This window comes from Pygocentrus nattereri, chromosome 3, assembly GCF_015220715.1.
Source record: "Pygocentrus nattereri isolate fPygNat1 chromosome 3, fPygNat1.pri, whole genome shotgun sequence".
Classification (NCBI taxonomy): Eukaryota; Metazoa; Chordata; class Actinopteri; order Characiformes; family Serrasalmidae; genus Pygocentrus; species Pygocentrus nattereri.
Window position 1 is genome coordinate 39,559,381 of NC_051213.1, and position 13,696 is coordinate 39,573,076.

Below are 13,696 nucleotides of genomic sequence, written 5' to 3' on the forward strand. Positions count from 1 at the left end.
GGTTGTCATGGTAAAATTTGTATTTTTAAGATAGCAAGCAATGTGGCTGTTTAATTTGAATGTACACATTATTATGCTATTTTTGAGGGATGCTATGGCAAAACAAAACTGTGTTTCTTGAAGCTCTGTTAAGGTTAGTAATTGGAGTTTTTAGACAAGTTTGACCTTAATTGAGATCAAATATTTCTCTTCCATGTCATTGTGTTCCACTGTGCTGTACTTCACAGACTCAAAAGAGCCTCTGGTGCCTCCACGATTTCTGGAGAGGTTCTGCAACAGGACGGTGAAACAGGGATCGAGTATTACACTATCAGTCAAAGTGGAAGGTGTTGTATTGAGGCTCTGTGTTCAGAGCACTCTGTTACTATCATAAAATAGTTTAATAATTAAAATTATTTTGTTTGTCTCCTCTACAAGTGTACTGTGAGATGGTTTCAGCAAAAATCAGATTTCCAACTTTTGTCAAAACTGATTTTCTCCCTACCCCAAATATAGTCACTAATCCAAGCAACGGCAGAAAGCCAAGGTCTGGAGCTTGCATTTTGAGTTTTACAGTGGAGATACTTTGCTAATGTAGCTAGCAAAATAAAATTACGTGACACCGTTAAAAATAGTAGTAGAAGCTTTTTTGTCTTGAATTTTATCTAGCCTTTTGTCCATTTTTTATAGATAACAGTATTTCATACAGTGTCTGAGGAAAGTTAGCTTAATGTTCCACTACTTGTCCATTACTTCCATTACTTTTTAGGTACATTAGCTTTATGACCCCAGCAAAACTTAAAGGCAATCTTCGGACACTAAACATGTCTTGATACAGTAAAGAGAAAATTTATTTTTTGCTCAACATTTGTTTAGAAACTGCTTGTCTTGAAGTAGTGTTGTATACATTCTTAAACCTTGTTAGGTACTGTTAAACTATATAGTATAATATATTGCCAGTACAATTCAAGATATAATCTACACAACTCCTGGGATTTAAAAAAAGTTCATAGGGCAGAGGTCACTAATAGGTGGACCGTGATCCAAGTCAGGACCCAAGCACTATGCAGACCTGGGTCTATAACCAATAAACTATAGAGAATTATTTAATTTTGACCAGGTGGTCCTACTTTAATTGGTATAACTTTTCTAGCCTTTATGGTATGGCTTTAGCAGCCAGGAGACTCACAGACCAATTGCATTTGTTGTAAAAATCACACATGATGCTAATCAGCCAATCAGATCTGTGCATTACATTGAGCACTGAGAATAGAGTGAGTGATGCACACACAAATATCAATGAATTGTACTTTATTTGATTTGAAATTCAGTTGTTGACTGTATAAGATGTTGATATAACTACTAGGCTACTTCTGTAAACAGTATATAGCACTGAATCATGATGCAAGTTAGACATTATGATGTTCTGGATTTTTGCTTGAGGAAATATTCTTTGACTGGACCTTACTGAATTTGAATTCAGAGAATGAAGACCTCAGTCATAGGTGTCCATAAAGACCATTAGTGCAAGGATAAATATGGGAGCTAATTTTTCTATCTGCAGGCTCTCCAACTCCCTCCATAAACTGGCTGAAAGAGGAACCAATGAAGGATGTTTTGTGGATAAAAGCAGACACACCTGGATACAAGGTTGCCAGCTCAGGCTGCAAGCACAGTTTGATCTTGATGGATATAAGGAAGGAACACAGTGGCACTTATACCTGCATTGCTACCAACTGTGCTGGCCAAACTCTTAACACTGCTTGTCTGGATGTGGAACATGGTAGGAAACTCCTGCAGAATGAATGCTTGCTTTTTACTTACATGATCTTTATGCCTTTCATGGTTTACCATACTGTTTAGAAGCTAATATGTAGTATGTGAACAATTATATGATTTAAGTCAAAATTGATTTTACTCATTATTTATCTTTTTCAGCTGTGTCAGAGAGCAGAGTTACACCAGAGTAAGTTCAGGAACAGTAAGCCTATAGAAAAAAAGCAATCAAGTTAAATACTTTAGGCTTACTTACTGATTACTTACGTGTTTTTTAGATTTTTAGGAATTACAATTAGCCCACCAGAAGAAGAAAGCAGAGGTGAGTTGTCTTTTGCTACTTTTGTGTTAATTATTGTGATACACTGCATGCCATTGACCAGATTACTGGAAATTCCTTTGAGCCAAATTCAGCTGGGCTTGGATTTGCATTTATTTATTTTTTACCATGATTTTTTTAAACCTATCATTGTGCCACCGTACCCAATTGCCAAGGCATAAGAAGAACATGAGAGATTGTGACATGGGGAACTACCAGTACTTGCAAGAAATCCCAGCAGATTCTTTAATGTTGCCATTGGCAGCCATCATGACTATTTTACTGACTAGTTTTATACTTTAATTTATAGGTTGCAGTTTCATATTAAAGATGGAAAAAAATGACATTCATTTTGGTTTCATTTTTTTTACTTCACAAAAACTTGCAAGTTTACAAGGGTGTGTAGAGTTTTAATATCCACTGTATCTTAATCGCAGGACATAGAATTGATATTTGTCATAAGCTTTTTTTGTTTTTGTTTGCCTTCACCAAATGTACATTAGGGTAGTTGCAATTTTTTGATACTAAGAATTTTCAAATTGATGCTCACTAATTCTAAACCTAATGACTGAAGAGTTTCCAATCTTTGCAAATTGCAACTTTCCAATCTTTGTGAATTATGCAAGTGAATTTTTTCTGATCGTATTGAAATAATATTTCCCCTTATTTCAGAAGAGGCCAAGCTGGCTTACCTTGGTGGAGTAGATACAGCAGAATTCTTACAGAAGCTTACCTCACAAATCACTGAGATGGTGTCTGCCAAGATCACTCAAGGTGAGAGACGATTTGGAGTGCTAAATGAGTTCATTACTCATTACGTATTTCACATGACTTAGTTTTGCATATATTTGTTTCTTGATTGAATCAAATGCAAGCATCTGTATATAGATCAGTGATGGAAAAGTTTTTCAATTAATATAAAATTAAAACTCTGTTATGGTCTTTTTACATAAAAAAGGCATTTCTGTCAAGTGTTGTTCAGTATAACAATTAATGCATGTTAAGTTGTACAGATTATTTTATGGCACAATTGTTTTGTTTACTTGAAAGGGGAAATAATATGAAAAGGGTTTCCATATGGAAACAACATGAAATTAATTTAGAGTTTAGAATTAATTTACTGCATTCATTTGTCCACACAAACTATTCTATGCTGGATTCAGGCTTAAATCCTACAGCAAAAATCTTTCTTTCAATTTTGAATTCCAGTATTCCAATTTTAAATTTCTTTTTTTTTTTTAACTTTTGTGATTGTTTAGTGCATGCCAAGTCTTTGATGTGTATGTGTATGTAAATGTTGAATTACAGTTTTTCACTGACAACAGCTTGCATAATTTGACTGTGTTAGCACAAATAAATTTCTTGTCTGCATGTGTGTTCGTTAACAGTAAAAGTATATATGTTGTCACTGTCCAAAGAAAAATAAGTAAGCTTACAGGTAAAGGCAAAAACAACATTCTTTACTTTTAAAAGAACTTTTAAAAAGATTTGATCCCAAGCTATTTTAGAACATTTCTGTTTGTGCGTTCATCATGAAATTATTTGCACACAATGTAAAGGACAGGTGCTGAAATGTATTTGAATCATTAATATGTAAACAAGGTCTTTCAGAATGGTGTGATGTGAAATGCTCAGTTTTAGAGAAACTTACTGGCTCAGAAAAGTTGACAGTGGCAGTGATAGGAGTCAGACTTCTGAAGTGTTTATTGCCTGTAAAAGCTCCATCACAAAATGTTATTACATTATAGATGTACAATCTTTATAGATACTTTGCCTGATGCCTGAGACATTGTTTTTGCCCAAAATATACATTTTACAATATATATTTATGGCTGAGGTATATTTGCAGGGCATTGGAAGAAAAGTTTTTCTGAGTGTGTTAGCACAAGTTTAAAATTGTCTTCAAAGATTTTCAGGTTTAGCACACTTTATTTTATCAACATTACATATAAAAACTCTTATAAAGACATTCATAGGTACGTACACTGTTGGTTTTGGACAGTAAATAAAATGGCTTTCTTGAGTCTATACATTTCTCTGCAATGAACCATCTCACATCAAACCATATTTTGAAAAATCTGTAAAGTTCCTTTTTAATGTATATTTATGTCACTCTTATAAAGGAAGTGTAGTTGACATAGTGATTTTTTTTAGTAAGTGTATCCTTTGTTTCCCTTTTTAACTGCCTCTATACATTCCACTACTTATAAGTGCACTTATGAACCTTGTCTCCCTTATGATTAGAATTTCATTACTCCCTTATTCCATAATTCATTCACCCATCCTACCCTACCTTCATTTTATCCACATGCTGACTGAAACGTTAATTTGTTATTCAGACAACTTACAGAACCATCAAGTGCTCCAGTGGATGAAATCATGGCCCAAAGTAACCAGTATGTATCCAGTATGTATGTACAAATAAAACAGTAGAATCATGATCTTATTCCCATGCGCCTTTATAGTAAGTAGTAAGTAATTATGTCAAAAACACTATCTATGTTTATCTGTCTGTCTGTTTTTCTGTCAAATTGTCATTTAACAGAAACCATGCAAAGTGTTTTAAGAGCTCAAAAATGTGAATTTTAGATCTATATAAATTTTTGCTGATTTGAAGCAGGGGCATATGGGAGTATTTTCATTGTTCTTTAAAATTAGGGCCATAGTTTTAAAAATTCTCTAGAATATTGGATCTATAAATATGGATATACACTGCTCTAAAAAATAAAGGGAACACTCAAATAACACATGCTAGATCTGATTGAATGAAATATTCTCATTGAATACTTTGTTCTGTACAAAGTTGAATGTGCTGACAACAAAATCACACAAAAACATCAATGGAAATCAAATTTATTAACTAGTGGAGGCCTAGATCAATGGAAATCAAATAAACCAATAGAGCCCTGGATTTGGAGTCAAACACAAAATTAAAGTGGAAAAACACACTACAGGCTGATCCAACTTTGATGTAATGTCCTTAAAACAAGTCAAAATGAGTATTGTGTGTGGCCTCCACGTGCCTGTATGACCTCCCTACAACGCCTGGGCATGCTCCTGGTGAGGTGGTGGATGGTCTCCTGAGGGATCTCCTCCCAGACCTGGACTAAAGCATCCACCAACTCCTGGACAGTCTGTGGTGCAACGTGGCATTGGTGGATGGAGCTAGACATGATGTCCCAGATGTGCTCAATCGGATTCAGGTCTGGGGAACGGGCGGGCCAGTCCATAGCTTCAATGCCTTTATCTTGAAGGAACTGCTGACACACTCCAGCCACATGATGTCTAGGATTGTCCTGCATTAGCAGGAACCCAGGGCCAACCGCACCAGCACATGGTCTCACAAGGGGTCTGAGGATCTCATCTCATACCTAATGGCAGTCAGACTACCTCTGGCGAGCACATGGAGGGCTGTGCGGCCCTCCAAAGAAATGCCACCCCACACCATTACTGACCCACTGCCAAACCGGTCATGCTGAAGGATGTTGCAGGCAGCAGATCGCTCTCCACGGCATCTCCAAACTCTGTCACATCTGTCACATGTGCTCAGTGTGAACCTGCTTTCATCTATGAAGAGCACAGGGCGCCAGTGGCAAATTTGCCAATCCTGGTGTTCTCTGGCAAATGCCAAGCGTCCTGCACGGTGTTGGGCTGTGAGCACAACCCTCATCTTTGGACGTCGGGCCCTCATACCATCCTCATGGAGTCGGTTTCTAACTGTTTGTGCAGACACATGCACATTTGTGGCCTGCTGGAGGTCATTTTGCAGGGCTCTGGCAGTGCTCCTCCTGTTCCTCCTTGCACAAAGGCGGAGGTAGCGGTCCTGCTACTGGGTTGTTGCCCTCCTACGGCCTTCTCCACGTCTCCTGGTGTACTGTACAGGAGACATCCTGGTAGCGCCTCCAGCCTCTGGACACTACGCTGACAGACACAGCAAACCTTCTTGCCACAGCTCGCATTGATGTGCCATCCTGGATGAGCTGCACTACCTGAGTCACTTGTGTGGGTTGTAGAGTCCGTCTCATGCTACCAGTGTACGCGTGTGAAAGCACCACCAACATTCAAAAGTGACCAAAACATCAGCCAGAAAGCATAGGTACTGAGAAGTGGTCTGTGGTCCACACCTGCAGAACCACTCCTTTATTCAGTGTGTCTTGTTAATTGCCAATAATTTCCACCTTTTGTCTATTCCATTTGCACAACAGCATGTGAAATTGATTGTCAATCAGTGTTGCTTCCTAAGTGGATAGTTTCACAGATGTTTGATTTACTTGGAATTATATTGTGTTGTTTGTGTTCCCTTTATATTTTTTTTAACAGTGTATTTATACTATATATTATATTACAGAGCATAGGAAAGTTTCATCCCATATGGAAAATAAAAAAAATGTAAGGGAGATCACAGTATTTTCTGTTTAATGAACTGTAGTGTTTGGAATACATTTTGCAATGAAACAATGCATATGAAATGTAATCCCACACCTAAAAAATTACATAAATTATAGCAAAACAGAAATAGCTACAGGAGCATGGTCAGTGGTGACAGAACCATGTAGAATACAACCCATCGTTTAAAACTAGCTGTAAATGTTATGGCAGCCCAAGTAGGTATACCTAATAAACATTGGTTCTGTCTGGTTTTCTAAGTCAAGTGACATTTAAAACCACTTCTTCACCCTAGCTAATCTATTTCTACATCTCTTTATTACTGGTTTTCTTGACAAAAGTTAAAAATACGTTAAACAAAAGTTAAAAGTTCTAAAACTCAGACATTATCTTAAAATAGGGGACATTAGGCCTTCCAGAAGCCTCCCAGAAGTAGGCAATTTAACAACACAATGGAATTACCATCTTATCCCCAACCACTAATACAGTTATAGCTACACAGCATAAACAGAAGCTGCATAAAATAAGTTGATTCTGGTGATGCTGAAAATCAGTCATTTTTAAATGTGCTTTCTATCTCTTTTTGTCTCTTTCACTTTTTAGCGTCCTTACGTGTGCCAGGAGCTGATAGTGATGATGAGACCAAAACTCCATCACCATCCCCACATCATGGCCGCTCACGCCCTCCTTCACTAATTGTAGACTCCTCCTCAGAGTCAGATGAGAGTGATGTCAGAGGAGAGGTAAACTCCACACTTGCTATAAAAGTGTATTCAGATCATTGTCATGCTGCAGGGAAGCACCTGCTGCAGAATTTTGAGGCATTTGCATCTGGATCTGGCTATGACAGTATTGTTGGCAGTTAACCCATTATGCCCATACCAGACTTTTCAGATTTTCCCTTTACTACAGGATCTATCCTGTTTCTAAACATAGAAAAACTTGAAATCTGGTGAATTTCCTTATATTATAAAGTCTCTGGGCATAAGTGGGTTAATAAATAATAAAGGTTGGAAAATGGGTTAATGTTTTCATACACTGTGAAATTCATCCTGCTGCTGTCATCAATAAAGAGAAATAATCTACTTCCAATGACATTTTTTGCATGCCCATATGTTTTACAGGCAAGTTGAAATGCTTTGTATCAAGAGTAGTTTTTTCTGCATGCTTTCTTCATTCCATAAGTCTTGAAGAGGCTAATCTTTGTCTCATCTGTTCATAACACTTTGTTTAGAAAGTAAGCTTTTTCATGTTATTTTTAGCATTCTCAACACTGATTTGTATATTAGGGTAAATACTCTGCTTGAGGCCATGATTCTTTATAATGGTCTTTGACATACCTGTGCCTAAATTGTACATTATGCCCTTGGTCTGTTCAAAAGTTTTTCTTCATGACTGAGGTTGTTCTTTGATTATCCACTACAGTGGTCTTCTGTGAACTACAAAAATTTTTGTTAAGTTTGCCAGTACATGCTTGCTTCTTAAGGGTATACCAGATCATTTTAACACATTTTAACATTTAAAAATTTTTTTTACTTTGACTGTTATGGAGTTATTCTTACTCCTCAGCTTCTTCATAACCCTGCTTTACTAGCCTTGAAACCTCTGTGGTCCTCATATGTAGAGATAACATCCAAAGCTCAAATGCCACCTCTAGAATCAACTCTAGATGTTTAGAGTTCAAGTTAACTTTCAAGGTTGTTACATTTTAAATCCAGAGGTCTGGTTTACAGTGCATAAACAAAAATCATTATCGTCCACATACAGGCCGCACTTAAAAAACATGCTGAGTGTCTTCAACCACTGGTCACAGCTGTAAATAATTTTTGTCCCATAACATTATAAAGTACCTTTAGAATTCAGAGCACATTTTTGTTTCATTACACCTTGTTGTGTTATTTTGAGTACAACCAAAATACTTTTAATGACTATAGAGTGTGTTTCTCAATTGACTGTTCATTAAGTGCATTTTCTGTGCTCCTGTATTATAAGTAGGTTGAATACTCATTTGCTCCTTCCAGATGTTTGATATCTATGTAGCAACAGCAGACTACAACCCCATGGGACTGAGTAATGACAGCATTGCTCTGAAGGAGGGACAGTATGTGGAGGTTCTGGACTCAGCTCATCCACTTAAATGGCTTGTACGAACTAAGCCAACCAAAAATACACCATCGCGCCAGGGGTGGGTTTCCCCAGCATATCTTGATAAAAAACTGAAGGTAAGAACAAAAAGATCTCAGTCTTTTCAGAAATGTATTCCGCTATAGGTGTTTTGAAAACATATTTGCTGTCAGTCCATGAGTCCTTAACCCTCGATGTGGAGAAAGTGTAATAAAATAATGGGATAAAATAGATTTTAAAAAAGCATCTTTTCTTTTGGTACATTGTGTATTTTAATACTTTAGAATGTTGTACATAGAGAGAAGCTAAATATATGTTTGTTGGGCTTCACTGTAGCCTTCAGTAGATACTGGGGATGTTCCAGAGACCACAGGTGAAGAGGTGACTGAGGGAGAGTACAAAAAGAGGCTCTGGTGAGTTCACACACCATATGATGTATGTGTATGGTGTGTGTGTGTTTGCTGATGGCTCCTCTGACCATTACTGTGCTTTGAGTGTGTAACATACTCCATTCACGCCATACTAGCATGTAGGATGATTTGATATATGTCATTACTTATGTGCATAAGGCCATATAACAAAATGGCACTGCCCATAAAAGTGCCCCTATATACCTGTCCACTTACACAAATGCATACCCAATGGCATGGAAAGAATGTAAACCCTTTTTTAATATATATCATATACACTATATGACAGCAAGGCAGCCAAGAACTACTTTAGGCAAGAAGATGTTTGGAAATGGTGAAAACCAAATACATTGACATTCATACAAGCAGTCATTTAATATCAATACTGTTATTTGCATTTGTTCTATCACTGTATTTGTTCAATTTAAATTTTCTCAAGTGCCAAAAACTTTTCTACAGTAAAAAAAAAAAGGTTTCTCTGTTTCTTAGCAGAAACAGTGGTATGTTGACTCCTAAAATAAGACAAGCTTTTTGAAGACGCTAAATAGTACATTGACAGTATACTATGAGGGTTGGTAAATCTGAATAAGTGATTTGTTGTTGTCTCCTCCTGATATTTTGTGAGAGAAACCTCCATAAATGCATATGCAATAAGGCAAAAGTGCAAAAGAGCCAGAACTGCCAACAATGACGCCAAAGTCAGGTTTGTGCCGGCACACATTAGTACATCTCCCCCTAGATTTGAAATAAAACAGCACTTTTATGATTAAAGCAGAGAATGCTAGTTTCTAGTTAAAATGTGACATTCTGGCAAGCAACGTTAATCTGTCTTTATCTCTCTCAAATTATTATTCTGCGTGTAGCCAACTTATCCAGGAACTCATTAGCAGTGAGAATGAGTTTGTAAGAGAGATGGAATTCCTTACTTCACATCATCTGGAGCATATAATCGATGAGCATACCCTGCCTGAAATTCGCATTCACAAAGATGTCATCTTCCGGAACATCAGTGATATCAAGACTTTCCACAGCAGGTACACATATTTTAAAGATTTTATCTTACAGTCATATCCAATATACAGTAGACTTTTTCCATGAGTGCAAGACAAAGTGACCAAATTTATTTTTTATTATTTTAACTTATAAAATACTAATAAAACAATATTCTAAAAATGTAACATGGTGCATTGTATTAAATGTACAACATCAAAAATTTAAAATAAAACCTCAATATGAAAACCTCAAAATAAAAACTCTTTTCTTAAACATTACTTTACATTAGTTTTTACTTTACTGTTTTACAGCATTCTTCTCCCTGGGCTGAAAGACTGTGACACAGATGATGATGTAGCAATGCGTTTTCTGAAAAATACAGAAGGATTTGAGAATTATCTGCAATACTTAGTTGGCCAGACTCAAGCACAGGCCACCATTAGTGAGAAGCCTGTCCACCAGTACTTTAAGGTGGGTCCCATCAAAATGCTTTGATTGCTCAAAGTTTAATGTTCATTCTTTACAGCACATCCCATAGTAATATGACAGGCCTGCTTTTGCTGTGGTGTGGGAGAGAGAGCTCATGAGTAGAAGATTTCATGAGTTTTGTAGGTGAGAATGCAAAATCTTATTGTGACCTCCAAAATGAATAGCATAATTGGTAAAAATTACAAAAACAAGAAAACACTATGTAACTAATGCAAAGTACTCCTCTCATGAAGCATCAAAAACTATTTGACTGCTAATGGTGCCTCTCCTGAAGAATTTTCATCTTGCAATATTGTGTTTTACAATGCTAGGCCCATGAGGCGCTTCCCAAAATATAAAAATTAATTGACACGTGACATGGTTATTGGCATCCACAGACATTCTTATGAATAAATTGACTGTGACGTATACCCTCGCAGGTTACTTTAGTAGCTACACCTACTTTGAATCTGTGTGGATTTGTCCATTTTAACAGGTCCAATTACCATACAAATTCCAAAAGTCCAACCTTACCTTACATTTGAATGGTCCAGACATCCACAGGGCCATTTAAATTTATGGAATTTAGAAGACATTCTTAACCAATATGACTTACAAAAATGTTTGGTTGTCCACACAGAAAAACTGAGGGTTGTGCAGTCAGAGAATGTGAGGGTAATTATGTATCCTAGCTAGTACAAATAAGTTAGAGTACCCTTGAGCTTATACACTACCAAAAACAAAACCCATTGCTGATAGCTAGCAGAAGTGCAATACAGCGCATTACATTGAGTGTTTAGATTAGTGCTCAACTAAATGCTTCACAACTACCAGGGAGCAGGACTTTTTGGATAGTGGGTCGGTGTCACTGCAGTGGCAAAATTGATCCATTACCTAAAATAATACCTGCTCATACTTGTACAATATTGCCGTAAAGTAATAATGTGTTCGATGGGAAAGTCAGCAACCTGTGCAGGCCATATATAATGGACCTAATTTTTTGCATTTGGGCATTGTGCTAAAATCTCAAAGGGTCTTGCCCAAACCATTGCCACAAAGTTGGAAGTGCGCAATTCTCTACTGTTTCTGTGTGCTGTAGCGCTTCCCCTCTCTCAAAGCTAGGGACCCAATCCAAGAAATTAAAAACACGAATAGGCCATTATTCCTCCACCACTGATCTTTACGATGGCGCTATCGACTTGGGCATCAGTCAAACCCAGATTTACCCGCCATGCACATGTGCTATGCACAGTGCCATATAGTGAACCTATTAATCAATCTAGAGAATGTGATTTCTGTAGTCGAATGACAGTGTGCTTTACACCACTCCAGCCGACACTTGTCATTGCTCAAGGTGATCTTGACTTGTGTGCGCCTACGCAGCCATGGAAACCCAATATATCAAGCTTCTAATGAACACTTGTGCTGATATTTTCAGAGCTGTTGCTATCCAAGTGCATTGTAGCAACCAAGGATTTCTATGCACTACATGCTTTAGCACTCGGTGGTCCAGTTCCATGACCTTGTGTAGCCTACCACTTTGTGGCTAAGCTTAGATATTTCCACTTCACAGTACTAGCACTAAGAGTTGGCCAGGGAAGCCTAAGCAGAAGAGAAATTTCACTAACTAACTAGAAAAGTGGCATTCTATGACAGGACCCTGTTGCAAGTCCCTGATCTTTTTAGTATGGTCCATTCTGCTGCCATTGTGTATCTGTTCTCCTATTTCACTGAACATTATAGTAGAAGATTCACTGAGATTGTCTGGACAGTGCACAAAGGATTAAATATATGATTGCTAGTAATTGTGGCACCTTTCATGTTTTGATATTTCTTTGAATAATTTTGCCTGACTAAAATGACAGTTTTTCTCACATTTATGGTCAATATTAAACTGATAAAGAAACAAAGCCAGTTTTTCAATAGCAATTTTAGTGTTTTTTTTTTTGGTTCATTTTTACCCAATGTTAATTTATTTGAAGGGTACATATTTATCTCTTACTGTATTTCTTTGAGTTGGTGGTCATTAGTCAGCTGTTGCAGCTGTAATATCATGTCTATGGGAATTTGTCTCATGGCTTCCTCCTACTTCCGTGCCTCTTTAAATAAAAATCTGTGGAAAAATTACAGTCATTAAAAAATAAAAATAATTACTGTTCTGTTCTGTTCTGTCCTGTTCTCAGTCATTACTGTTCCTGTTGTGATCACTGTTCAGAAAATTTGAAAAAGCAATGTCAACTAATCTAGTAAAAATGTACTCTAAACTAGGAATACACAGATTCTGACTTGGCAAATGTGGACTCTTCGGAAGGTCCAGTACTGAGTATCAATAGTTATCTCCATAGACCACTGGAGAGGATCCAGAAATATAAGGACTTCATAAAGGTAACTGTTCGTATTGCAATTGTATTACATTTTTTTATCAGCATGTCCATATTTACCATTATAAGAGTTATATGATTAATTATGAAAATAGTGCTAAGAGCATTAGATTGACTTAGAAGATTTCTTTAATGTGTCCTACAGGAACTAATCAGAAATAAGGCAAGGAATGGACAGAACTGCTGTCTTCTAGAAGAGGCCTACACACTGATTTCTTCACTTCCTACACGCTCTGAAAACATACACTATGTCTCCCTCATTGAGAACTACCCTGCCAACCTGGAAGCTTTAGGAGAGCCCATCAGACAGGTATGGACTCAAACAACAGAATATTTTATGAGCTTAAAGTTTTTAAGACTTTAAGGCTTTGTTTAGTTCCAGTATATTTAAAATACTTAAAGCATTGTTTAACCTTGCATCTGTGGAGGTCTGGAAGAATTACTGTGAGGATTGATTGATAGTGTGCGTTGTAAGTCAGAGGACAACCTGCATTATTCTAGTTGTACCTTCATTAAGAATACCGTTTTGATATTTAGATTATAATTAACAACAGACAAAATTAAAACAAAACAAAAAAATTCGGGGAGTTCTTCAGCTCAAAGCATCTATGATAAGAGATCATATTAGGTTAAGTTCAGAGTGTGATAGTTGTCTTTTAAGAACTTCTGTTGAAATTTTTCCTCACAGTAACATAGCAAAGTGGTTGCAGCAGGGCAGTCCATTTTTTTCTAAAGCACAAGTACACAATTTTCACCTTGTTCCAAAAATTTGTATGTAAATTCAGTATATGTTTTAAATATCTTCCACAAACTTTGATGAATTTGATCAAACAGACCTGTTTTATATTACTGTAATTATT

At 36.8% G+C, this 13,696-nt stretch overlaps 1 protein-coding gene across 1 annotated transcript in view; it reads left to right on the plus strand.

Annotated features, from left to right (window-relative positions):
- Positions 1–13,696, plus strand: part of obscnb (obscurin, cytoskeletal calmodulin and titin-interacting RhoGEF b) — a 134,180-nt gene that overhangs the window by 100,223 nt on the left and 20,261 nt on the right. The window contains 13 exon segments of the mRNA XM_037537029.1: positions 228–326; positions 1,544–1,762; positions 1,918–1,945; positions 2,034–2,077; positions 2,747–2,848; positions 4,414–4,470; positions 7,064–7,203; positions 8,482–8,682; positions 8,921–8,997; positions 9,858–10,028; positions 10,299–10,458; positions 12,724–12,840; positions 12,982–13,146. Coding sequence (XP_037392926.1) covers positions 228–326; positions 1,544–1,762; positions 1,918–1,945; positions 2,034–2,077; positions 2,747–2,848; positions 4,414–4,470; positions 7,064–7,203; positions 8,482–8,682; positions 8,921–8,997; positions 9,858–10,028; positions 10,299–10,458; positions 12,724–12,840; positions 12,982–13,146 — 1,580 coding nt within the window.